The following is a 27805-nucleotide window of genomic DNA, read 5'->3' as shown; positions in this document are numbered from 1 at the left end:
TGGGATTACAGGCGTGAGTCACAGCGCCCAGCCCAGCATGGGTATTTTAAGAAGAGACGGAGAGGATGTCACTGCAGTAGCCAATGTCCTGGAAAATTAACTGTTGCATGGCCCAGAAGCGGCTACGTGACGGCCAATGGGAGCTGAAGCCTGCGAGGATGTTGGGAACTGTAGTTCTGGCGTAGGTCGACGGCCGAGGTCCCGGGCCCGCTGGCTCGGGTGAGCGCGGCCTCTGCGGCTCCTTGGCCCCAGGATGCCCTCTCTCGTGGGGAAAGGAGGTTCGGGAAAGGCCGGGTGTAGGTTAGGACGCAGGGTAGAGTGTGGCCGAAGGGGAATGCGGGTTGGAGATACTTGGTTTTTGGAGGAGGGGGCGCGGCTCGCGGTGCTCCCTGGGATTGGGCGATGGGGTGAGCCCCTGCTTGCCGGGACCTCTGCGGACCTTTTTTCCCCTGGGGGGACGAGATTGACCTGGAATTCTATCGTCTGTCTTGTGAGAGTGACCTGGAATTCTAACGTCTGTCTTGAGCCAGGCGGGATTATTCTGGGTCAACCGGTTTTCGAATAGGAAGGGCGGCCCCAGTTGTGCGTCCTGGGGTTTATTTGGGCTGTGGGGTTGAGTTCTGCCAGGGCCAAATGGACCAACATCCCCAAGGCTGGAATGGGGACGTGGCTAGGTCCGCACATCCCTGTGTGGTTTTTGGCTGGGGAGCGTTCTGAGTCCTACATCTCCGAGTTTTTCTGTGTTTTGGGTGGGGCTGGATATGTCCCAAGTGGTGAGGAGGGTGGTTAGGGGAGGCCATCTCAGGCCCTGATGCTTGATGGGCCTTGGTTTGTTAGGGGTTGCAGGGGTGGAAGTGGAGGTGAGCTAGACGTGGTCAGAATATCCTGAGAGGGTCTGGGCGAGTGTCTTGGGTCTGGAGTCCCTGGGGTTTTTAGGGAGGTGAGGGAGGTTTTGTCCTCTAATAATAGCGGACTCTGACATACATCTAGGTAGTTTTTTTTTTTTAATGGGGACAGGCCTTTTCTCTGGGACTTGTTATCTCAAGGCGTGTCATGTGGAAGGTGCCCCCTGTGCTTTGTGGCAGAGATCCTGGGTTTGGTCGTCATCTGGGTGGCCCATCTGGCTGACTCCTTCTTTCCTGGACTGCTTTTCCCTCACACGTTAGGGCCAAACATCTGGTTTGGGGCTGTGAAGGGTTAGGTATGGTGGAGAACTCTGATGCCTTCTGGTCGGCAATCCAAATCACTTCTGGCATATGGCAAGTTCTGGATATCAGGCGTTTAATTTTATTTTTAATTTTTTCGTAAGGGCAAATTTTAAACCTACCCAGTAGAGCCATTCAGTGAACTGCCACGGACCTGTCACCAGATTCAACATTTGTTAACTCATGGCCAATTCTGTTTCATCTACATCCCCTAAACCCTATGTATGGATACACTTTGAGAATTGTCAGACCCCATAGGGATTGGTCACTGCTGACATCATTACTGGCCCAGCTGGCTAAGGGTGTGGTGCTCCACAGCTAGACTTCAAATCTAGGCACTTTTTAGCATTGTCAATTTGAGGAAGGTATGTAACTCATGGAGCTTTGGGTAGGTAAAACTTGTATGGTGCCTGGAATTGTCTCTGGTATACAGTCAGAGTTTAGTAAGTGTTAACTATTACTAATAATATTACAACTTGAGGCCCATAGGCATTAAAGGGATAAATATGTAATAGCAGCTTGTCAGGGCAGACTGTATTCTGATGTCCCCATGTGGCTCTGTGCCCTAGAAGCTTTTTACATTATTCTCTCCTCTGACAGATCTGAGGTTTTCTTGTTAAAGGAAGAGGAGGCCTGCTCAATTTTTTTTTTTTTTTTTTTTTGAGACACAGTTTCACACTTGTTGCCTAGGCTGGAGTGCAGTGGTGCGATCTCGGCTCACCACAACCTCAGCCTCCCAGGTTCAAGCGATTCTCCTGCCTCAGCCTCCCGAGTAGCTGGGATTACAGGTAAGCGCGACCATGCCTGGCTAATTTTGTATTTTTAGTAGACACGGGGTTTCTCCATGTTGGTCAGGCTGGTCTCAAACTTCTGACCTCAGGTAATCTACCTGCCCTGGCCTCCCAAAGTGCTGGGATTACAGATATGAGCCACCGCTCCCAGCTGGCCCACTCATTTTAAACTTGGGGATTTCTAGCCTCCATATCTGGGTGCTAGGAGACAATCCTGAAATTCACACTGCCTGTTTCATCCTCAGGTTCGCCTTCTCCAATACCTGCCTGCTGGGAGAGGACTATCTCTTGAGAAAGGAAGGACTTCTGTGCTCCTGAGAACCTCCTTTCAGGTAGGTACCACTTACCTTTCACATTCCTATAGTGTCTTTTCTGCTCGAAACCATGGCTGAATTTCCTTTGCCCATCTGACATCTTGTACCCTGAAGTGTCCAAATTGAGGCTCAAGGCCTTGCTTGTTTTTCTACAATAGTGGGGCGATTTTAAGGGCAAGGATCTCCACAGGGAATATTACCCCAGACTGGTACTCTCATTGAGGTAACCACCATCTTTGCCCCAGGCATATTTCATCCTGGCTGCTGGATTCCCAGGGATTTGTCAGCTACTGTGAAATAAAAAATGATGGTAATTACCATTTATTGGGCCACTGTTATCTGCCAGGCAACTGGGTTTATGGTCTCCATAATATTTTAAACTCTCAACAATTTGAAAGTTAGGAATCAAAACTCTGAATTGATAGAAGTGTCATGTTACAGAGGTTAAGAAATTTACTTGTGTAATATGACTGGGTTGGGTAGAATTAGGATTTAGAACTTCTTTAGTTACCAACATTCTATAATCCGTGTTTCATTGAGCCCCCCGCCCCCTCATTTTCTTGTTTTTGCTGCTGGAGTATTTGGAAGGAAATCCCAGACATCACATAATTTTACCTAAAAATACTATCATATGCATTTCCAACAGAGAAGGACTGTTTGTTAAAAATGTAACCATAATATTACCACATTCAACAAAACCGACAGTAATTCCTTAATGTCTTAATTCTAGATTGTTTTAAAATCTGCTCATTTCTTCTAAAAAAGTGCCATTGCTTAGTGCACACTGTACACACTTAACAATTCAGGTAAGAAGTATAAGAGGGAGAAGTATCTGGAATTCAGCAAGGCCAATTCTCCCTCTCCCTCTTCTCTTTACCTGTTGCTGATTTCTGTTAATGACTGTGTCTTCCACCCCTGGTCACCAACGGGAGCTCTGAGTCTTTCTTGCCACCTTGTTATTTCTGAAATTCTTATCCTTCTTTTTTTTTTTTTTGAACAAGAACTTATTTCTTAAAATTTACTTAAGGGATTAGAGCTGATATATAATAGAACATTTAATATAACATTTGGAGTTATGTTAACATAAAAATAGCTGTGGTTACAATTAGCATATACAATTCACTGCAAAGGTAAAAATACATGCTATCCTCTAGACAAGTCTTCCAAATGAAGTTAGAGTAGATGGGGTGAAACAGCAAGTGAACATGAAAGGATTGCACTTAGAAGAAAGTAGGACATAGCTAGGATATCAAAGAGACATACCTAATGCTAATCACTGCATTGTCCTACTGGCAAATTGCACATTTATTTTTAGAGTATATTCAATACACATATACATTGAGACTAGAGAATTTTCAAATATCTACCTTTGAAATATCCCTTTGTTTCTAACACATACGTTATAGTATTAATGTAACAGCACTTAAAACCTGTAGTTATTATTCAAAGCTTATGTTCAAGAGATAAAAGAACATCATTCAGACAAAGCTTGTGTTCAAGAGATAAAAAAACATTGATCACTATCTGCCTTAAATGCATCTCATCACGATCCATCAACTTTAATGAAATGGATATTGAAGTTAAACTAACCAGTTTGTACAAACTATTGACCGAGAAAAAGCCCTTAAAAATTTAGGAAGAAATGAATAACAGAAGAGCTCACCCTGAGCTGCCACCTTTTAATTTTTTTTTTTTTTTTGAGACGGAGTCCGGCTCTGTCGCCCAGGCTGGAGTGCAGTGGCCGGATCTCAGCTCACTGCAAGCTCCGCCTCCCGGGGTCACGCCATTCTCCTGCCTCAGCCTCCCGAGTAGCTGGGACTACAGGCGCCCGCCACCTCACCCGGCTAATTTTTTTTTTTTGTATTTTTAGTAGAGACGGGGTTTCACCATGTTAGCCAGGATGGTCTCGATCTCCTGACCTCGTGATCCGCCCGTCTCGGCCTCCCAAAGTGCTGGGATTACAGGCTTGAGCCACCGCACCCGGCGCCACCTTTTAATTTTTAATGCAATGTATGTTAGAATATCATGCTAATACACATACTAGTAGCGTGTATGATGGAAAAAAATAGGTTAATGCAAAAGATAATACGTTTGGCTTTGTAAAGTTTTGTTTTGACTTATATCTGTCTGAATTCTGTTTATTGAGTCTGAAAAGGAACTGCTGCCAAGGACCAGTCCAAAGAAGAATTAGGCTGTTTAAGCCTGCTAGTTCATACCTTCTTTGAAATCGATGACAATGCCCAATTTCAGGCTAACCCTAAAACACTTGCCATTTTATGACTCCATATTCTTTTAATTTACAGAAAAGTACAAACTTTTTAAAAAGTAATCTTATCAGAGCAATATAATCTAATAATACCTATATTGTTATAATCTAACAATACCTATAATAGAAAGCTAGCCCAGTAAATTTTTTTGAACAATTGAACTTTTATGTAGCTTATAACTTTGATATTGAAATTCTCATCCTTCTAATTAGTGATGGAGTCCTCTCAGTTCTACCTTGGCATACCCCTTTATTCTTTTCCCCTCATCTCAGTGCTGTGCTACCCAAATTTTCATCTCTTCTCCACCACTAGTTCACCTTCCACCCTGCCTTTTAAGTTGCTCCTCTGAAGAAAAAATAAAGATCATGCCACTCACCTACTCAAGCGGGCCATTTCTTATTACCTACCTTCAACTCTGTCCAAACTCAGTAATTACAGTGTGAAGCCACGTGTGGTGGCTCACGCCTGTAATTCAGCACTTTGGGAGGCTGAAGGGATAGATCGCTTGAACTCAGCCTGGGCAACATGACAAAACCCCGTCTCTACTAAAAATAGAAAAATAAGCTGGGCATGGTGGTGCAGACCTGTGGTCCCAGCTACTCAGGAGGCTGAGATGGAGGATGGCTTGAGCCTGGAAAGTGGAGGTTGCAGTAAGCCGAGATCGCACCACTGCACTCCAGCCTGGGTGTGGGCTCTGGAGACAGACTGCCTAGATTCAAAGCCCGTCTTTACCACACATTAGCTGTGTAACCTTGGAGACATTATTTCACTGTGTCTTCTACTCCTCATCTGTATAATGGGGAAAATAATAGTGCCCATCTCAGGGAGTTGTGTGGAAGAAATGTGGTAATTCCTGTAAGGCCTGGCAGATAATTCCTATAAGGTAGTGCCTGGTACATAGTATATACTTAGTAAATATGAACTGTGATTGTTAATATTGATATCTGATTAATATCTGAATTATCTCTCAACTCACCTTTTCAGTCTTGTCCCTACCAGTTACTCCTTTTGTAGTTGTGCCCTTGTAGCTGTATGGGAATAGATTCCATTCTGTACTCTTTTATTCCTCTGTGGTTTTCTACTTGGCAATTGAACTCCTATTGATTTAGTCACACATTTACTCCATTGCAAAGCATGCTTTGATTTTCTCAGGCAAAATTGTCCTCAGCCTCTTCTTTAGCACCAAACAACTTTTTATTTTTTTGGAGATGGAGTTTTGCTCTTGTTGCCCAGGCTGGGGTGCAATGGCGCGATCTCGGCTCACCACAACCTCTGCCTCCCGGTTCAAGCTCCTGAGTAGCTGGGATTACAGGCATGCGCCACCATGCCTGGCTAATTTTGTATTTTTAGTAGAGATGGAGTTTCTCCATGTTGGTCAGGCTGGTCTCGAACTCCCGACCTCAGGTGATCCGCCCGTCCTGGCCTCCCAAAGTGCTGCGATTAAAGGCATGAACCACCGCGCATGGCTGATGGTAAGTCTTATCCTTCCAACTGCTCGAGGCAAAAATCTTAGAATTGTCTTGATTTTTCTTTTCATCTCGCAAATCACATACAGTAAAGAAATTCAGGATGTGATTGCTACTCACCACCTCCGCTGTGTCCACTTTTGTCCAAATCACCATTCTCTCCCACCTGAATTATTTCAACAGCCTTTATGGGATTTCCTTGCCTCTCTCCTTGTCCCCTGTCCCGTTTGTCTGTTCCTAGTCTACCAGCCAGAGACATCTTTTAAAATGTAAATCCAAGCTTGTTATTCCTCTGCTCCAAATCCTCCCATGGCTTCTCATTTCCCTCCACATCAAAACCAGCATGCTCAAGACTGCACATGACCTGTGCCCTGGTACTGCTGTCCTTGACTGCTTTTAACTGCCACCAGTGTCTCACACCCTCCTGCCACAGGGAACGTATTTCTGAAACAGCAGGGCTCACTCCTGCCATAGGACCTTCAATGGGCTGGTTTCTTTCCTTATAGTTCTGTTGACACAGTAGCCCACATGAATCACTCCCTCACATTGTTCAGATCTCAAGTAATCACCTTTAAAAAGCTTTCCTTAAATACTCAATTTAAAATTGCAACTCCTCCAGTCTCTACCACTGGATCCTTCTGGTGCCCTCAGTGCGTATCGCCATCTGACATCTCGTGTCTTTTCTGAGCTATATTTTATTTTTATCCATCTCCTTGCCCCTACTGCACTAAAATGGCAGCTACACGAGGGCTGGTATTTTTTCTGTTGCATTTGCAGCAGTATCCCAAATGTTGGAACAGTCCTTAGCACACAGTGGGCACTAGTAATTATGGAACGATTGAATAGCTCAATCAGCAGCACGTAGAGCCAGCTGTGGGAGGCATGGATAAGGAGTATCGGGGTGTGGGGGAGATCTGCAGAGACCTCTGTCAGGAGGCTGTTGCTGTTGTCTGAGCTTCCCAGCTGGTGTGGGGTGATGGGAGGCAGCTCTGAGGTGGACAGAATCTACAGGCCTTTGTAATTGGTTAGGCGTGGCAGGGAGGCATAGAGTCAGTGATGACCCAGAGGTCAAGTGTGGTGATGGAACTGGGAGTCTTGGAAGTGAAGAAGCTGAGGAAAGAAGGAGTAGCAGGTTAGGAAGAGAAGGAAAGGAGACTAGGTGTTTATGTGACAGCTTGCGGACTGCCCTGCTCACGGCGCTGCACACCTCAGCTGGGCTCTCCGTGACAGGGCGCTGTCATATTTCCCTGATATCTGCAAAGCTCATCCCAGTGCCTAGCTTGTAGCAGATGTTCAGTAAGTGTTTGCTGAAGTGAGATGTCCAGCAGGCAGGAGGAAACATGGTCTGGGAGCTATGTGGGGTGTTCTCGGATTCCTAGAAAAAACAAACAATGGCAAAATGATAACTATAGACAGTCGTTTGTAGCTTAGCTGACTTTTCACTTATAGGGTTCCAGCATTCTCCAGCATTCTGAAGCCATTCCAAAGCTCCAGTATAAATAGTGTGAAAACTGTGACTTTCTAGTGTCCATCACTAGATTCTACCCAAAGAGACAATTCTGCTCATAGCTCACTGGCAAATCAAGTCACATGGTCACTCCTGAGTTCAATGTGATAGGGTGTATACCTATAAGGAGTGGCACACACTTGGGGATGGAGAGTGAAACATGCTACTACAAGGACGCAAGCCCATAAACCCATTCTCACCCAGCCCTAGTCCCCACTATTGATTGGGCCTTCAACGTGCTAAGATTTGTGGCTGTGCCTAGAACACATTTGGTAGCTGTGTAAACTTAAAGACAAATAAACCAACCTCTTGGTGCCCCAGTTTCCTCCTCTGTGAGATGGAAAGAATAGCGGCATCCACCTCTTGGCTGTGTTGTGAAGATTACCGGAAATCTGTACTTAGTAACCAGGCATGGTGGCTCATGCTTATAATCCCAGTGCTTTGGGAGGCCAAGGCAGGCAGATCACGAGGTCAGGAGTTCAAGACCAGCCTGGCCAACATGGTGAAACCCTGTCTCTACTAAAAATTCAAAAATTAGCCAGGCATGGTGGCAGGCACCTGTAATCCCAGGTTCTTGGGAGGCTGAGGCAAAAGAATCACTTGAACCCAGGAAGCAGAGGTTGCAGTGAGCCGAGATCGCGGCACTGCACTCCAGCCTGGGCAACAGAGCGAGACTCTGTCTCAAAAAAAAAAAAAAAAAAGTCTGCACTTAAAGATCTTGCTTTATAAATGTTAGCTACAGATACTAGTGTTACTAGGAGAAAGGTTTTGTCAGCTTCAGCTACGTTGTACTGCAGGTATTATAGGTTGGCTTTAGCTTTGTACCATGACCTTTTACAATAGAACCACAGTCCCTTTGGGGACATGCTGTTCTCAGAACAAGAGAAATGGTGGAATTATGCAATGCTTAGAAACGGCATCGTTGCTTTCACTCACATTCATTTTCCAAGGCAAGTTACAAGGTCAAGCCTGATGTCTGGGACAGGGAAGTACCATCTTTTTATAGGGTAACAAATAATTGGGAATGATGATAAAATCTACCACAAAGGCCTCTTTTATCCTAATCACTAAAAGTAGATTAGCAAAAAGACTGAGATTCATTTCATCTTACAAGAAGCTTCACAGTTTAGTCAAGACAGTCATGTAAATAGAGAAATTGCAATATGGTATGATGCCCAGGTTGGACAGAAGACGGAGTGGTCATCTCTGCCTATGGTGTTGAGGGATGAATTACAAGAGCTGCTTAGAGACCCCAGCTAGTCTCAGAAGGGTACTAGGCAACAATAGGCCTGTAGTCATTTTTGCTGAAATCCTGGACAGTGTCTGAGGAGCTACTGAAGGTGGCGTAACTCCTAATACCACCTGCCTTCTCTGGGACCACATCAGTGTAGGACTTTGATTTGGGCCCATCAGGATACACAAATGCACATCTCTGGTAAGGTCATGTGGTAGACATGCATAGAAATGGAAGCTAGGAGGTTATTACTTTAGAGTAATTGTGAGACCTGGAGCTCTGCCTTAAGTAAGAAGGACTGACTTGATCTCCTAAACTCCTCAGAATACCAGGGACATAGGGATCTTTTTTTTTTTCCTTTTTTTGAGATAGGGTCTTACTCCTGTCGCCCAGGCTAGAGTGCAGTGGCACGATCTCAGCTCACTGCAGCCTTGACTCCCTGAGCTCAGGTGATCCTCCCACCTTAGCCTGCTGAGTAGCTAGGGCTACAGGCACACACCATCATGCCCAGCTAATTTTTGTATTTTTTGTAGAGATGGCATTTCGCTATGTTGCCCAGACTGGTCTTGAGCCCCTGAGCTTAAGCAATTAGCTTGCCTTGGCCTCCCAGAGTACTGAGATTACAGGTGTGAGCCACTGTGCCCATCCAAGACATAAGTAACTGAATATAGATGGAACCTGGGGTTGGGGCAGGGGAATCAGAAGCTGAGTTCTGCACGCCTTGATTGGTCTGCAGGAAACAGTCAGAGGCTCTTTCTCCATAGGCATTATGTTATATTCTGTCTTCTCTCTGACTCAGGCTTCAGGTAGTAGCAGAGACTGATCTGAAACATAGAGTTTGAATCTGAGGTACAGAGGCAGAAGAAGTAAGATTTGAGAGCTAAGGGAGAGTGGCAGAACATAAGCATGAGGGCCTAGAAATGAAGGTAGAGTGAATGAAGGTAGAAAATCCAGGGAACCCTTGTAGATGGAGACTCTATGTTTGTTCAATGAGGAGGGTGTGAGAGAACAGGATCCCTGTTGAAGAGGCATAAGCCTAGGGCCCACAATAAAAGCCCCAGCAATAGCAAATTGCTTCTTCATCCCACAGGTCCTGGCTGCATGGAAACAAGATGAGCTTTTACAATTAAGGTTGGTAGAAGTCACCACAGGCAGCAGAACTCCATCTTGAGATGAAATAACATCTACCTGGACCTCTGGCAGAATTTCAAGGCTCACACTGGGCTGACTCTGGGGCCATGATGTTGCCTCATCCTTCAGCACTGGGAGATCAATACTGGGAAGAGATTTTGCTTTCAAAGAATGGGGAAAATGTAGAGACCATGAAGAAATTGATCCAAAATCATAAAGCGAAAGGTGAGAATTGTTGAGGGGCCAGAAAGATGAAGAGGGAGCCAAGTCTCCAGGTTCACCTGAAAATGCTTCAGAGGTCACCTCTGAGTAAAGTGACTCCTTCCTTCATCCTAAGGCTCAAAAGAGCTGCTCAGGGAGCCTGGGGGGCGGGGGCTCTGGTTTCCCATAGCTTCTTTTTCTTTCACTAGGCTTGCCTTCTAATGATACTGACTGGCCCCAGGAAAAGGAGGGAAAGGCCCAAATAGTGGTGAGTTGGGATTACATTTTTTTTTTCCTCTGAAGTGCTGGCTCATTTCCCAGAGAACAGATATATATTCTCTTTCTTGGGAAGGGAAAAGGCGGTCAACATCTGGGTAGATGAGTGAAGCATTAGGCTTTCTTGAAAAAAGTTGTTAAAGCACATAGCAAAGACAGGGATTTTATAGATCCCATTTAGTAACCTGAGCTTTTAAGAAATGCTCATTCCAGACCCCATCTGTTCACTCCCATTTTTCTCTGTAATCAAAGTTTTCTTCCATTCTTTCTAAATCTTTACCACTGCCTGCTGCCCAGCACAAGCCCTAAGTCTGTGATGCTTTTGTTCCTTCTGCAGCCCATTCTCTGCTGTTTTATCTCTGAATTCCTTCATTATGAATTCTCAAGGTCACTGTCCTAAACACAGCCTGAGGTTTACAAAGTAATTCACAAATCATTTCTCCAATGAAATCATACATGTCAAGGGCCTAGAATGTGTTCTGTGCTCAGTTATGCTCCTCACAGATTTTAACAGAAAACTAGGCACACAGTAGTGTTCAGAACTTCTTCATAGGGAGAACCATATATTCTGATGAATTACATCAACTTGCATATCCAGGCTCTCCAGGGTCACCAACTGTGCTCCACACACAGGGAAGATTGATGGTGGCTTGCTATACATTAATTTACTGGTTGTTTGTAGGTACCAGTTACATTCAGGGATGTGGCTGTGATCTTCACAGAAGCAGAATGGAAGAGACTGAGTCCAGAGCAGAGGAATCTATACAAAGAAGTGATGCTGGAGAATTATAGGAATCTTCTCTCATTGGGTGAGGCTGTGTTCTTTCCTTTCCTTCATTAATTCAGTAGCGATTTATTGATCACCTACTATGTACCACAAAAAAATGTTCTAGATATTTACAACACATTAGTAAACAAAATCGTAATCCCTGCCTCCATGGGGCTTACTTTCTAGTATAAGGAGACAGACAACAAACCAAAAGCTTCATATACAGGGATATTATAATACGGTATGTTAAAAGGTGATAAGTGCAACTTAGTAAAAAATAATGATATAAGGCAGGATAAAGGGGTATTGGGTGTGATAGGGTGACTGGCTGAATTTTAAAACTGGGTATTTGAAATCACTGAAGTAGTAATATTTGGCTAAAGACATAATGTGGTGAGGCGGTTAGAATTGTAGGTATCTAGGGTAAGAGCATTTCAGGTGGAGGGAATTACTGACACGCAGACCTTAATGAAGGGATGTACCTGCCCAATACATGAAGCTGCAAGGAGGCCAGTGAGGCTGGGGGCATGGTTTGCAAGGGGGAGAGTAGGGAGAGATGCAGCTCTGTGATGTAAGTTAAAATTAAGAGTCAAGTTTATTGTGGTTTGGGGGTTTCATAAACCATGTTTTTTTCTTTTTCGTTTGTTTGCAAACCTAAACGAGGTCAGGAGATCGAGACCATCCTGGCCAACATGGTGAAACTCCGTCTCTACTAAAAATACAAAAATTAGCTGAGTGTGGTGGCATGTGCCTGTAATCTCAGCTACTTGGGAGGCTGGGGCAGGAGAATCGCTTGAACCAGGGAGTCGGAGGTTGCAGTGAGCTGAGATTGTGCCATTGCACTCCAGCCTGGTGACAGAGTGAAACTCAGTCTGAAAAAATAAAAAATAAAAATAAAAAAATTATTTAAATCTGGGTTGATAAATATCAATTGCAACATAACTCTAGATGAGGGATTGGCCAACTTTTTCTGTAAAGGGCCAAACAATAACTGTTTTTGCAGGTGATAAGGCCTCTGTAACAACCCTTAACTTGCCATTGAGTTGCAGCCATAAACAATACGCAAACGAATGAGCGTGGATATGTTCCAATAAAACTTTCTTTATAGACACTGAAGTTTGAATTTAATATTATGTTTATGTATCATGAAATATGACTACTCTTTTTACTTTTTTCTAGCCACTTAAAAATGTAAAAACCATTCTTAGCTTGTAGGTGATACAAAAACAGAGGACTGGATTTAGCTTGTGGGCAGTCATTTTCCACTCCTTGTTCTAGATCAGTGCTGTCTAGTAGAAATATAATGTGAGCCACATAGGTAATTTAAAATTTCCTAGTAACCACATTTTTACAAGTGTAACTACAGGTGAAATCAACTTTAAGAATATATATATTATTTAACCCAATATATTAAAATATCATTTTAACATGAAATTAACCTAAAAACTTATTAATTAGGTATTTTACTTATTTTTTTTGTCCTGTGTTCAAAACCTGGTTGTATTTTACACTTAGAGCACATCTTAGTTCAGATTAGCCACGTTTCAAGTGTTCAGTAAACACATGGCCAGTGGCTGCTATACTGGAGCTTACTGTTCTAGATATTCCTATATTTCTAGATACAACATGTAGAGAAGAATCACATTTTTCGAGACACAAACCAGTTTCAGGGAGGAGTTTCTTCAGGAGTTTGCTCCAAATGGCACGGCTGTTTCCCTGATATGATTTAATCAGATTTACCTTATTCCATTTTCATCTTCTTTGATGTGTTTTGATCTGATTCCCTCTGGTTTGAACTAGCTCCCATCTGACCTGGCTCCATCTAAATCAGTATAGATTCATCCATTTCGGACTGGTTCTGTGTGGGCTGTGTTTTTCTTTTAAAAAAAAAAGATTGATAATTTTTGTGAATGGTTTAGTGTGTTTTGATTTGGTCTTAGCTACTTAGTCCAACTAGGTTTTGTTTTTATTTTTCTCTGGTCATACTGTTTTCTCTCCCACTGTTAATACATATAACTGATTCAGAGGAAAATGTTAAAAATGGCCTGGTTCATAGCCAAGTGTGGTGGCAGGCACTTGTAATCCCAGCTACTCAGGAGGCTGAGGCAGGAGATTCACTTGAACCCAGGAGGTGGAGGTTGCAGTGAGCCGAGATCATGTCATTGCACTCCAGCCTGGGGAACAAGCGCAAAACTCCATCTCAAACAAACAAACAAACAAACAAAAAACCCATAAAACAACAAACAAACAAATGACCTAGTTCAAATGAATCTTGATATTGAAAACCTGGATCCCAATTGCATTCCTTGAAATTGTTTGCTTTGTCTTGCTTGACACCATAATGTTCCACAGTTTCCAGCCTCTTACGTCTCTCTTTTGGGCTATTCTCTTTCTTCTTTTTCTTTTCTTTGGACTGCAGGGGTCCACAGGAGTTAGTGTCACATACTCCTTTTCCGTGTTTATATTTATACCCTTTAACAATTTGTGAACTTTAACGATTTTCCCCATCACATATTATAACGAACCCATTATCTACCGCTGTCTCACCTGTGCTTCATCCCCATATTTCTCCTTGCCTGCAACTACAAGTTTATTCTTAAAGTTATAAAAACTTGAGAGCATACCATTTTTCCTCCTAAACCAGTCTCTTTCTCTTTCTTTCTTTCTTTTCTCTTTCTCCTTTCCCCTTTTTTCCCTTTTTCCCCTTTCCCTTTTCCTTTTCTTTCCTTATTTTATTTTATTTTATTTCTTTTTTTTCAGACAGAGTTTTGCCACGTTGCCCAGGCTGGTCTCAAACTCCTAGGCTTAAGCAATCCACCCCCCCTGGCCTCCCAGAGTGCTGGGATTACGGGTGTGAGCCATGTTGCTCAGCCCAAATCTGTTTTTTTCTCTTTCTTCACATATTCATGTTAATGTCTTTTCTTCAAGGGCATTGTTAGAAATAAATGGGCCAGTTCTTTCTGAAATAATCTTTAAAGCCTTCACAGGGGAGATAATTTAATAAGCTTAGACCAGATAATACTGTGATAACCCCAGTACTTATAATAGCCAATGTTCATTTCTCACTTACATTACCTCTTGGTTACTTCAGGTGTGGTTCAACTCTCTTGGTTCTGGGATCCAAGCAAAAGGAGCAGTTTCTGTCTGGATCGTGGGGTTCTCAAGGTATAGGGAAAAAGAGCAATGATGGGACCACATCGTGGCTCTTAAAACTTGTTTGAAAGTGCACTGACTTTCCGCTAACCTTCATTGGCCAAAGCAAATCCCACAGCTAAGTCTGATGTCACTGTGGTGGGAAAGATAATCCTTCTTCAGAGATGGGCTCAGTGGGGAGGAACAGCAGATATTGTGACCAAAATACCGTTTGCTGCAAGAGGGTAGCTTAGGCTGAATCTTAGAAATAAGTGTTCGTGGTCGGGCGCGGTGGCTCAAGCCTGTAATCCCAGCACTTTGGGAGGCCGAGACGGGCGGATCACAAGGTCAGGAGATCGAGACCATCCTGGCTAACATGGTGAAACCCCGTCTCTACTAAAAAATACAAAAAACTAGCCAGGCAAGGTGGCGGGTGCCTGTAGTCCCAGCTACTCGGGAGGCTGAGGCAGGAGAATGGCGTGAACCTGGGAGGCGGAGCTTGCAGTGACCTGAGATCGCACCACTGCACTCCAGCCTGGGCGACAGCGAGACTCCATCTCAAAAAAAAAAAAAAAAAAAAAAAGAAATAAGTGTTTGTAGGGCTGATAGGTCAAGGAGGAACACGAATTACCTAGACTTAATAGTTACTAACACATTGCCCGCTTGCATTATCATTCGCTTCTCCCTTTCTGGCCAAATTATTTCAAAGTTAATTCTAAATATCATGACACCCTTAAATATGCCACATTTCTCTAAAAAGTGAAAATGGATTCTTATATAACCACAATACCATTACTACATTCAACAAAGTTAATGGTATCATCTAATACCAAATCTGTGTTAAAATTTCTTTGATTAAAAGAAATTATATATATTTTGAGACAGGGTCTCACGTCTGTCATCCAGGCTGGAGTACAGTGGCATGATCATAGCTCACTGCAGCCTCAACTTCCTGGGCTTAGGTGATTCTCCCACCTCAACCTTCCTAGTATCTGGGACTACAGGTGCATGCCACAATGCCAGCTAATTGTTTGTATTTTTAGTAGAGACAGGGTTTTGCCATGTTGCCCAGGCTGGTCTTGAGCTCCTGGTCTAAAGTGATCCACCTGCATGGGCGTCCCGAAGTGCTGGGATTACAGGTGTGAGCCACAATGCCTGACCTCAAAAGATATTTTTATAGATTAAAATCAGGTTGTCAGTTATCCCTAAGGTAATTCAAAAAGTTAACATGTCCCAATAAAAAAAGTGAAATTCTTTTGCAAAATTCACATGGAAAAATAAAGGTGGAAAAATAGCCAAGAATACACTGAAAAATAAAAGCCATAACAGGGTACTATCCTTATCAGACACTAACGTATGCTACAAAACCTTTAGAATTAAAATGTGTCCTTTGAGTTGAAGCTGCAAGCAGAAAATAAAGAAAGAAAACATTGTGGTGCTGGCCCATGACTAGACAAATAGACCAGTGGAATCAGGGAGCAAGTCAGCAAGTCAACCCAAGTACTTATGGAACTTTGGTATGTGATGAAGGTGGCATCTCAAATCCCTGGAGCAAAGATGGACGTTTTAATAAATGGGGTTGGGCAACTAGATATCCATCTGGAAAAATATAACATTGGACCATATACCACACACCATATACAAGAAAAATCCCAAACGACTAGATCTAAATGTAAAAAATTAAACCGTAAACATACTAGGATAGAATGGGGGTAAATATTCTATCACCTGGACATAGTAAAAGGTTTTCTAAATTTGACTAAAAACCTAGATGCCTAGAGGAGAAGAGTGATAAGTTTGACACTGTAAGCAAAGTCAAAAGAAAGGACAAATTTCCAGGAAATATTTGCCACATACAGTATATCACATATAAAGAGTTATTTTCCATAATATAGAATGAATCTTAAAATTCAAAGAGAAGAACCCTAAAACCAGATAGGAAGAAAATAGGCAAAATACCTGAATAGACAGTTCACAAAATAAAATATAACATTGTCCCTTAAATGTTTGAAAAGGTGTTCAATTTCACTTCTAATTAGATTAATGCAAATTAAAACTACACACCATTCTTATCATTGGCAGCATTTCGAAAGGTTGACAGAACACTTGGCAGAGCTGAGGGATATAGGCAACATTATACACTGCAGATGGCAATGCAGAAATGCTACAGCTATTGTGGAGGGAAATTTGGCAACATGTAACAAAACTATATATGCATATGCTTTGACCTGGCAATCCTACCTATAGGAATTCACCCTGAAGATTCATCTTCAAAGATAGTACACTTGCACAAGGTTATTCATTATAGCATTGTTTCTTTATAAAATATTAGAGTAACCTAATTGCCCTTATGTAGTAAATTGGTTGAAGAAGTTATGATACATCCTTCCAAAATGCGGAAGAGCTCCTCTGAACTGACAGGGAGTAAATTCTAGGATATATTAGGTGAAAAGAGCCAAGTGCAAAGAGTATTTTTAAAAGTGAGAAATTATGAGCATATGCATATCTATTTCTTCTTCTTCCCCCCCCCGCCCCCCCACAAAGTAATACAGGGTTAATAAACCAGGAACTAATGAGATTGGTTAGCTGTGAGGTTATATTGGAATTTGGCTGGAAGGCTATGGAAAGGAGAGGCATGTCCTTTCTGAATAGTTTTGCACTTTTGGAGCATATTAGTGTTTAAATACTCAAAGAAAGGAATTAAATCAACAAAGAGAGGGAAAATCCCTAAAATGGAATACCAAGAGAAACAAATCTACCTAACTGTTCCAAAATAATAACACGACCACAGGTAACAGGGGAAAACAACCCATTTAACAGAGAGCTTTGCCCATACTCCATAGGAAAATGAGGATTGGCAAACTAGGGCCTACAGGCCAAATCTGTCTCACTGCCTGTTTTTGTAAATAAAGTTTTTTTGGAACAATGAATTATTTATGGCTGCGTTTGTTATACAATGGCAGAGTTAAGCAGTATGATAGAGACCACGTCACCTACAAAGCCTAAAATATTTACTCTTTGGTTCTTTTCAGAAAAAATTGGCCAACTCCTTCTCTATTGACAAAGAAGAACTGCATACAAATCTTGAGCCATATGGACTATATTTTGTATATTGTGTTTTGTAAGGATGTGGGTCAACAATTCTGAAACTATATTCCTTGCATTTTTTTTTTTTTTTTTTTTAAAGACAGAATTTCGCTTTTGTTGCCCAGGCTAGAGTGCAATGGTGCGATCTCGGCTCACCACAACCTCTGCCTCCTGGGTTCAAGAGATTCTCCTGCCTCAGCCTCCCAAGTAGCTGGGATTACAGGCATATGCCACCACACCTGGCTAATTTTGTATCTTTAGTAGAGATGGGGTTTCTCCATGTTGGTCAGGCTGTTCTGGAACTCCCGACCTCAGGTGATCTGCCTGCCTCAGCCTCCCAAAGTGCTGGGATTACAGGCGTGAGCCACTGCACCTGGCCTTATTCCTTGCATTCTAAGATTAAGCAAATGAGTAAATATATTGATGATGCAAGCCAGATCTCTCAACTATATAGTTCTTTAGAACTACATACTGAATTATTGGCCAGGTGCGGTGGCTCACACCTGTAATCCCAGCACTTTGGGAGGCCGAGGTGGGTAGATCACGAGGTCAGGAGATTGAGACCATCCTGGCTAACACGGTGAAACCCTGTCTCTACTAAAAATACAAAAAATTAGCCGGGCGTGGTGGTGGGCGCCTGTAGTCCCAGCTACTCAGGAGGCTGAGGCAGGAGAATGGTGTGAACCTGAGAGGCAGAGCTTGCAGTGAGCTGAGATCCGGCCACTGCACTCCAGACTGGGAGAGAGAGCGAGACTCCGTCTCAAAAAAAAAAAAAAAAAGATATATATACTGAATTATTATACAGCAAAGGGGCATGATAGAAAACAGAGTTCCTCAAAATGGCCTCAGTAAATCTAAATTAGTGAAATGATGACACTTTGCTAGTAAGGCGTAGGGATTAGAATCCTAATGAGTATACACGGGGTCCCTTTAACAGGGTGTTAAGTGTAAGGAGCTTTTTGTTCCAGTGTTTAACACAAAATAGACACAAATGAGATTTCTTCTCCTACTGAAATACTTCTCAGTGATGTGGGGTGTTACGTCACTGCCATATATATATTCAGACTGTAGTCTGAATGACCTGGTATGCTTCTAGATAAGCCAAAAAGATGGCAGCAAATCACAGTCAAAATATCAAGACAAAAAGTTCATGTCACAAAATACCAGAATGACCACAAGTCTTATAAGAGATGACTGGCCAGAAATAGAAGCAAATAATGAGTTACTTTGAGAATCCAAGTAAACCAAATAAACCCAGGGAGTGCTCAGTGACAGCAAGCAGAGCCTGACGGCTGCTGAGAGCCTCACCCATGGCAAGGCTGCCAGAAGCAGCTTTGAGCACCTACGGAGCAGTCTACACACAGCTATGTTCCTCTGGCAGTCCAGCAGTTCCAGCACTGGTGAGTGCCCTGTCAAAGCAACCAAAGGGAAAACACATTGTCAAAAACTAAAAGACCACAAAAGGTCAAAAAATCAAATGGCACAAATCATTTACTTAACAGGCAAGGAGACACAGCAGTGAAGAAATTCACTGTATAGTTTGGTGAAGGGGAAAAAATAAAAGGTTTTTACTCTTAGGGAGCAGTTTCATGATGGTTATGCTAAATAAGGTTTGAAAACTAGCATTCTAGATAGGATAGGATGAGTTTTTAGGGACAGATACAGTTGATTATAAAGATTCCAGTGTTCCTTAGTTAGGCAGAAGTCTTCAATTAGGCCCAGTAGGGTCTGGGGCCAAGTACGTGGTCATTTCTCAGCATCAATTGGATAGATCCTGTTGTGATGAAATGCAACATCTGGTTTTGATATTTTGTAGGCAGGTGCTGCTGTAAATGAAAAGTTTTTCTTTTTACTGATTTATGAAAAGTGGAAAGAAAGGCAGATTTTGTTGTTTTGGCTTGGTGCCAGAATCCTAAAATCATAGACCATGTCTGTCTTGTTCATTGTTGAATTCATAATACTTAGTAGAGAACCTAATACTTTGACATTTTCTAATAAGTCTTTGTTTACAGGTGGGCAGCCTGAAATTTATATTTGTTTTATATACAATAATTTCTTTAACCAGTATTCCATACACTTTCTCCTACATTCGGAAGCCCACCAGACTGAGGGACTTTTTATGTCTATGAGACCCTTTTTTATATAATAAGAAAAGTCATAAGGGGATTTCCACATGTGTCATAGAGACCACTATCTCCAAGCAGAACAAAGAGTTGTGGACAGTATATATCAACGTGAATGTCTGTGGCTTAGGAGAAGGCTAACTATAATTGAAGTTGTTTACAGAGCAGAATACTCACTTGAGAGGTTCCTGGTTTCTCAAGATATTTTTGGTGTGGATTTTCTGGATCTCAATAGAAAATGTGATGGAATGTAAAGGAATCATTGCTCAGAAGCAAATTGTGTTGTACTTATATTATCAATTACAGGTATGGCAGTAAAACATTCTCTGTCCTAAGACAAGGCAGAACAACTCAGCAGCCCTACTTATGGCTACTCTAACTGAAAACTTTCATTCTTCAGCAGAACCAAAGCCAGAAATCTACCCTTGTTCCTCCTGCCTTCTGGCCTTCTCCTGTCAGCAATTCCTCAGCCAGCATGTACTTCAGATCTTCCTGGGCTTATGTGCAGAAAATCACTTCCATCCAGGGAATTCTAGCCCAAGGCATTGGAAACAGCAGAGGCAGCAGTATTCCCATCTAAGCTGTTGGTATGAAAATGCAGAAGGTCAGGAAAGAGGAGGTGGCTCCAAACCCTGGTCTCCAAGGACAGAGGAGAGAGAAACCTCAAGGGCATTCCCCAGCCCACTCCAAAGACAGTCAGCAAGTCCTAGAAAAGGCAACATGGTGGTGGAAATAGAGCCCAGCTCAGCCCAAAGACCAAACCCTGTGCAGCCAGATAAAGGCTTGAAGGAATCAGAAACCTTGAGATTTGGAGCAATCAACTGTAGAGAGTGTGAACCGGACCGTAGCCTGGAATCAAACTTTATTACAAACCCGAGAACCCTCTTAGGGAAGAAGCCCTACATTTGCAGTGATTGTGGGCGAAGCTTTAAAGATAGATCAGCCCTCATCAGACACCATCGTACACACTCGATGGAGAAGCCTTATGTGTGCAGTGAGTGCGGGCGAGGTTTTAGCCAGAAGTCCAACCTCAGCAGACACCAGAAAACACATTCAGAAGAGAAGCCTTACTTGTGCAGGGAGTGTGGGCAAAGCTTTAGAAATAATTCCATCCTCAAGAGACATCAGTGGACTCACTCAGAAGAGAAGCCCTATGTTTGCAGTGACTGTGGGCGAGGCTTTAGTGAGAAGTCATCCTTCATCAGACACCAGAGGACACACTCTGGTGAGAAACCCTATGTGTGCCTGGAGTGTGGACGAGGCTTTTGTGACAAGTCAACCCTCAGAAAACACCAGAGGATACACTCAGGGGAGAAGCCTTATGTTTGCAGGGAGTGTGGGCGAGGCTTTAGCCAGAACTCAGATCTCATCAAACACCAGAGGACACACTTGGATGAGAAGCCTTATGTTTGCAGGGAGTGTGGGAGAGGCTTTTGCGACAAGTCAACCCTCATCATACACGAGCGGACGCACTCTGGAGAGAAGCCTTATGTGTGTGGTGAGTGTGGCCGAGGCTTTAGTCGGACATCACTCCTCCTTGTCCACCAGAGGACACACTCAGGGGAGAAGCATTATGTCTGCAGGGAGTGTAGGAGAGGTTTTAGCCAGAAGTCAAATCTCATCAGACACCAGAGGACACACTCAAATGAGAAGCCTTATATTTGCAGGGAATGTGGGCGAGGCTTTTGTGACAAGTCAACCCTCATTGTACATGAGAGGACACACTCAGGAGAGAAGCCTTACGTGTGCAGTGAGTGTGGCCGAGGCTTTAGCCGGAAATCACTCCTCCTTGTCCACCAGAGGATACACTCAGGGGAGAAGCATTATGTTTGTAGGGAGTGTGGGCGAGGCTTTAGTCATAAGTCAAATCTCGTCAGACACCAGAGGACACACTGACGGGAGAAACCTGTGTATGCAGGGGTTGTGAACAAGACCTGAGTCCTCAGTCAAGCCTCATGTTACCCCAGAGACACACATGGGAAGTAGACCCTGTGTATGCAGATTGTGAGTGAAGTTCCAGAGATGTGTCGACCTTTATCAGGCATGGGAGGGACACGTTCAGGAGAGGAGCCTTATGAGTATACAGTATGGGCAACTGTAGCCATCAGTCAGCCTTCAGCATGCACAAGAAGACACACTTAGGAGAGAAGTTTATGTGTAGGGACTGTGGGAAGGCTTTAGCAATAATCAAACATTTACCAAACATCCAATGACCGCCTCAGGGGAGGGCACCCTTGTCTGGGGAGTGTTGGTGAGCATCAGCAAAAGAATGGACAGTCAGGCACAAGGTGGCCCTCCGGAAGGAGGTCTTTGTTTGCAGGATGTATGGGCAAAGCTTTTGTGATCACACACCACAGGGAGACTCTGCATGTGGGGACACTGTGGAGCTCTGCCCAGATGACCTTTTCATGGCTAACACCCCGGCTGCTTGAGAGAACAGCGTTGCTGCTGGCAGTGATGCATTCCACTCCGGAACTCGCTCTCAGCCACAGGGAACTGCACACACCACAGGGGCTATGCCTCTTTGCAGGGATAGCTTCTGGCCCCAACCCTTGACTCAATGCGGACAATTCCAGAAGGTCATTCCAGATCCAGAGATCCCCATCAAACTGAAGGATCACTGGGTTGCAGACACGTTGCACATCAGCTCTTCCTCTGCCCAGTCCTGCCCTCACTCCCCAATGAATCCTTAATTTTCCATCTCATTGTCTCTCCAGAGAATTGATTCTAAGACACATTAGGTATATAAGGGGTGTAGATAAGGCTTCAGCCACAAGTCACCCCTCAATAAGCCCCAGAGTATATAGAATAGAAATTCTGCACATGTCGGGAGAATGGACAAGGACTTAGTAAAAAGGCACACCTCAGCAAAGAACAGCTTTTTTGGGACAAGCTTTACATGGGTGGGGAGGGAAAATGTGAAACACACTAGCAATAAGTTCAACCTCATCTTGTACTAAAGGAGGACACACTCAGGGAGAAGACCTGTGTGTGCAGGGCTTGTGGGTGGAGCTTCATCCCGATGTCGCTCCTCAACTGACTTAGGAAGACAGAGTCTTTACCCCAAGTCACTACCTCACTCACCTCTGAGGGGTTTTCAGGAGATGTCTTGACTCCCCCATGTACTCTGAATGTGAGCGAAGATGGCAGTAACTGTTAAATAAGCATTCTTTTCTACTTCTTGGAATCGGAATAAAAAAGTAGGCTTTATTTAAGTAATCAAAAAATGATCAACTCGTTTTATTTTCATATACCAGTTCTTTCCCATGTTTTCTTATCCCTTTGTTTTAGTTCAAAATTTCTTTAGTAAGTTCAGGCTGTGTGGCTTGGCCACTCAGCTGACCGGAAAGGTGCAAGGAATTCAAATTCACAGTCAGGGTTTCCTGCATGAATTCAACCCTTGAGAATCAATCTAATAGATTTTTTGGAGAATCTGATCCTTTTCATGTGGAGGAGTGATTAGGTTCTAGAGACAGGCCAGTTGCAGGGAGGGGATTTTCCAGGTCTCCAGGGGCTGGGTTGCCTCTTCTCCAGACTGGTCACTTTCTTCAGCTTCTGTGAAAGCTTCCTTCCCTAGGTATTCTCTTTCTCTCTTTGTGTCTTTCTCTTTCTCTCCCCACCTCGCCCTGTCTCTTTTTCTTTTTTTCTGCAGGTGTCTTTGCTGAATACTTCTCTACTCCACTGAAGTTTTGCAGTCCTTAATGATCTGCTCAGTCCTCCAGTTCTAGAGACCCTTTAACCACATCCCCCCCGCAGCCTTCTAGATTGCAGGGGCAGGTCCTTTAACCATGCCCACACTGTTCTTGAGTCATGAGTCATTGCTTTGGGCCTCTTAGCTCCTCCCCATGTCAGATCAACAATAATAGATGTAAAGACTCCTAAACATAGCTCCGATACCATGTCCCCTTGGCCCTCTAATTCTAGGGCCCAGTCCTGCTAATGATACCCACACATCATCCCTCTAATAACTGGTCTGAGACAACCTAGTCATACTCTGTCCATTGTTTTTCAGGCCAAGGATCTTTTACCCACACCCTTTTTTAATCTTCCTCCCTCAGAGCCCAAATTGCCCAGACTTTTGAATAAACTTCGCATGCTCTGGCTCTGATTCTCTGTCTTGGGTCAATAACTATTCACTGGAGAGGGCCTTCCTAGGCTCTAGCAAATTTGTTTGCCCAACTGGAGTTTGCAAGATCCATAAAATGCATATCAGGCTTGGAAAATCAGAAGCAGCACGAAGTGTTTTGGACACCTCATTCAAGGAGAGGATAAAAAAAGAAAGAATTACTGGCTCCAAGGCCTCTCCCCACTTGCCTGCCCCAGGCATGAGGTTAGCGGTCTTAATCTGTTTGCTGTTATAACAGAATGTCACAGACTGAGTGATTTATAATGTACACAAATTTATTTGGTTCGTGGTTCTAGAGGCTGGGAAGTCCAAGAGCATGGTGCCAGCATCCAGTGGGGGCCTTTATGCTGCATCATCCCATGGTGAAGACAGTAGAGCAAGCGAGTATGTGAGACAGAGAGAAAAAGGGGGCTGGAATTACCCTTTTTATCAGGAACCTACTCCAAGATAACTAATCCACTCTTGTGATATTGGTATTAATCTATTTGTGAGGGCTGAGCCCTCATAACCTAAACACCTCTTAAAGGTCCCATCCACAAATCTCATCATAATGGCAATTGAATTTCAACATGAATTTTGGAGGAGACATTCACACCAGAGCATCAATTTTCCAATGGCTCCTTAGAGTCAGGTCTGATGGGGGAAAAGGATGTGCATGTCTGGGAGTGTGGGCCCCCACCCTTTGCCAGAACTACCCCTATAACACCAACTTCTGATCAGAATTGGAGGCCACTGAGGGAAAAGTATATGCAGGTATATAGTCTCTAGGATTTTGAAGAATGAAGGGTAGGCCCTCCCAATTCCAGACAATCCCAACATTCCTCCTACTGCTGGGAAAGAAAAAACAAACAAGAAAACCAGCTCTTACCTTTGAAAAAAGGAGTGGAAAGAAAAAAAATGATGCAGAATTATTATTGATTTTTACTGAAATCCCCCATAACCTGTAGCGACCTCAGACATGGCCCAGGGAAAGGACTGCTCCCCCTAGCCCAGCAAAGGGAGAGGGGCAAAGATGTCATCTTTCCAGCCCTGGAAGGGGCTTCCCCAGGGTATGCTCACTCCCCTCCTTTGTTTCTAGGAAGGGTCACTATCAGGACCTTTCTACTCCATCCCAGCAGGAAACGGAATTGAAATGTACTAGAGTTTCTCTCAGATGAAAGAGAGGTACAGATTCTCCACTCTAGGACTATGGCTTTGGTGCCTAAGAAAGAAGAGTTCAGTCTTTATGTATCAGCTTATTTCCAACATGAGATGGGTGTTCAAATGCCTGCAGCATCCAAACAAGTCCTACTAATGAGGGGACCAAGCCCAGATTGGGTGGGGTGGGGGGTACTTTAGAGAACTGGGGGACTCAAACTAAAGTCAAATTGCTACCTGCATCCTTCCTGGCCTCACCATTTAAGCCTCACTCCAAGAAGTCTTGAGGTGCACCTCTTTTTGGCCTTTTAATTTAGCTATCCAAATGTCCTACCCATTTCTTCAAACCATGATCTTGAGTTCAGAACCCACCATCATTCTTCCTCACTTTTAGTTTTAGAATTTTTTTTTTCATATTGATTTTTGCTGAGTTTTCTGAAAAATTGGTAGTGGATTGCCAGGCATGGTAGCTCATGCCTGTAATCGCAGCATTTTGGGAGGCCATTATGGGAGGATCACTTGAGCCCAGGAGTTTGAGACCAGCCTGGACAAAATAGTCAGACCTTGTCTCTTTGGCGAAAAAAAAAAAAGATCAATTTTAGTTTGGAAACATTTGACCCAGTAATCGCAATGAGCAGAAACAATGAAATCTGATCAAAAAACTTACAGAAATATGACTACCTGGAATAGTCATAAGGTGGTACCTTGTGTGATGAGTCCACAGAAAGGATTTGGGTTGAAGGGACTTTCAAGATGGCAGACAATCTGACAGCACCCAGCTGTGAAATTAGGTAAAGTAATTCAGATTAAAGGTGAAATAATGTATACATGCAATCTAACCTAATTTCAAAATATCTGTGCATATATTTCTCATATATCCAAAGTAGGCTGGCCAGGCGTGGTGGCTCATACCTGGTGCTGGGCTCAAATCCAAAACTCCCAAAGTGCTGGGCTCAATCCCAGCACTTTGGGAGGCCGAAGCAGGTGGATCACCTGAGGTCAGGCATTCAAGACCAGCCTGGCCAACATGGTGGAACCCTGTCTCTACTAAAAATACAAAAATTAGCCAGGTGTGGTGGCACATGCCTGTAATCCCAGCTACTTGGGAGGCTGAGGCAGGAGAATTGCTTGAACCTGGGAGGTGGAGGTTGAAGTGAGCCGAGATCATGCCATTGCACTGCAGCCTGGGCGACAGAGTGAGACTCCATTTCAAACAAAAACAGAGTAAGCACATATAATTTTTAAAATCATTTTTTCTAAAAGAGAGCAAGTGGTAGAGGATTCTTGACAGACATGAGATTCTCTCATTGCATAATCTTTTTCCATGAGTAAATATCATGTTATGCTTTTTTATTTTCTCTAATATGCATGAAATGTGTAAGGGATAAAATCTACATTCTAATTGTGGAAAGATTATTTTTATCTAGCCCCATATCTTACTCATTAATTTTAACCTAGAAATCATTTTGGAGAATAGCCAAACAGTCAGCTGCTCTTTGATTAAAGAGAAATTTGGGACTGGTTGAAGCATGACGTTCTATAATCCTAAAAAAAAAATAAAAATAAAAAATAGCGAAACAAGATTCCTAGAGTTCTACCTAACCAGTGTTCTTAAAGGGTAAAAGCATTCCTTCTGTGAGTTATGGGGCAATAGTTGACGACTAGAAAAATCTCACAAAGCCAGGTTACACATGACGATAGGTGATGCTCTTATCTGCTACTGATGCAGACCCCAAGGCCGAGTCCAGCTTCCCCAGCTCGGCCCGCTCTCAGGCAGAGCAGTTGGCTCAGCAGCGCCCTTGCTGCTGCCAGCCATCAGTTCTTACCTTTTCCCTGCTTTCCAATTCCTTTGGGAACTAGAAAGCGATTTTTTGGCAGGGAGAAAGAGAGCTGAGTTTTGTCCATTTTAATGCTACTTAAAATTGTTTTTGTCTTAGCTTCCTCTCTTCTGTGTCTGTTCTAGTAACTTGAAACCTAGGTTAAAGAAGAAGGGCCTGTACCTTCTCCTAAGTCACGGCCACTAAAAGAGCTTATTTGTCTTTTTTTTTTTTTTTTTTTTTAATAGAGACAAGTTTTTACTATGTTACCCAGGTGGTCGTGGTCTTGAACTCCTGGGCTCAAGCAGTTCTCCCACCTTGGCCTTTTAAAGTGTTAGGATTATAGGCATGAGCCATTGTATCTGATCACCTGTCTTGAGAGAAAGGCTCAACCTGTAAAAATCTTAGGGTAAATAAATTGTGCAGTATTGGAGGTACACTTGACATAGCTAGTAAGAATATGAAAACATTTCCAATCAGATTTTCTGCTGAATATATTGACAAAGGAATTTCATATGGGGTTGGAGATCTGGAAGAGATATTGCAGAGAATCCGAGAGGAAACTTAAGAGAATGAAAGGAAGTGTGATAAACAGCACTGAGACCAGTATAAATTTGGGAAGCCAGAAGTTGGCTTGTCCAGGCAAAATTGCAGTTGTCCAGGCAAAATTTATAACAAGCTATGGCAATAGCAAAAGTTGCAGTTGTCCAGGCAAAATTTATAACAAGCTATGGCAATAGCAGAGTGGACTGAAAGAGAAGATAGACTTCATAGGGTTTGTCTCCAAAGCACTTGGTGATTGCCTGAATGTAGAAGACAGGTGAGAATGTAAAAGAATACTCCCACAAACACAGCTTTCGAACAGTAAACACATTTGCAAAAGAGAAAAAGTTCTCACCACTCCAGGAATCCAAGCAGAAAGTCAACACCCCTCTTATCTGTGTTTACCATAAGAATAGTTTCTTCTCTAGAGGGTAAGTCAAACTGGGTCTCCTCTTTTTCCCATCTGCATCCAGGATTATGCCTCTGTATGTGGTAGAGTGTGTCTGTGTGTGTATGTGGAATTGTGCCAATTATCCATTTATTGTTTGAGCTTCAAATTCTCGTTTTGTTGCCTGGTCTGTGAAAATGGATCTGGGCTCTTTATGTGTTTCCTTTGCCAGCTGGCATAAGGTTTATCAGTAGAGGGCACCAGAACAACACTGCAGGGGGAAGGGCCCTC

At 43.2% G+C, this 27805-nt stretch overlaps 1 protein-coding gene and 1 long non-coding RNA gene across 5 annotated transcripts; one reads left to right on the top strand and one right to left on the bottom strand.

Annotated features, from left to right (window-relative positions):
* Nucleotides 1-137: 137 nt before the first annotated feature.
* On the top strand, nt 138-22730 carry ZNF343 (zinc finger protein 343). 4 transcript variants are annotated; one of them, XM_025400322.1, is made up of 7 exons: nt 138-300; nt 2242-2328; nt 9875-10140; nt 10326-10384; nt 11075-11201; nt 17481-17603; nt 19907-22730. In XM_025400322.1, the coding sequence occupies exons 3-7, from the start codon at nt 10023-10025 to the stop codon at nt 21397-21399; spliced, it is 1920 nt and encodes a 639-aa protein (XP_025256107.1). In that variant the 5' UTR covers nt 138-300; nt 2242-2328; nt 9875-10022; the 3' UTR covers nt 21400-22730. The 4 variants fall into 4 exon arrangements, with proteins under 4 accessions (XP_025256107.1, XP_025256106.1, XP_025256108.1 ...); XM_025400321.1 differs by having other exon boundaries at nt 19904-22730; XM_025400323.1 differs by lacking the exon at nt 17481-17603 and having other exon boundaries at nt 138-219; nt 19904-22730.
* On the bottom strand, nt 3302-4674 carry LOC112633576. Its single transcript, XR_003121548.1, has 2 exons — nt 4301-4674; nt 3302-3986 (listed from the first exon to the last, which is right to left on the bottom strand). It is a non-coding gene; the product is annotated as an uncharacterized LOC112633576 (long non-coding RNA).
* Nucleotides 22731-27805: the final 5075 nt, after the last annotated feature.

Source organism: Theropithecus gelada, chromosome 10 (genome assembly GCF_003255815.1).
Source record: "Theropithecus gelada isolate Dixy chromosome 10, Tgel_1.0, whole genome shotgun sequence".
Lineage (NCBI taxonomy): Eukaryota > Metazoa > Chordata > Mammalia > Primates > Cercopithecidae > Theropithecus > Theropithecus gelada.
The sequence above is the reverse complement of the archived record's forward strand: the minus strand, read 5'-3'. Positions and strand labels throughout refer to the sequence as shown.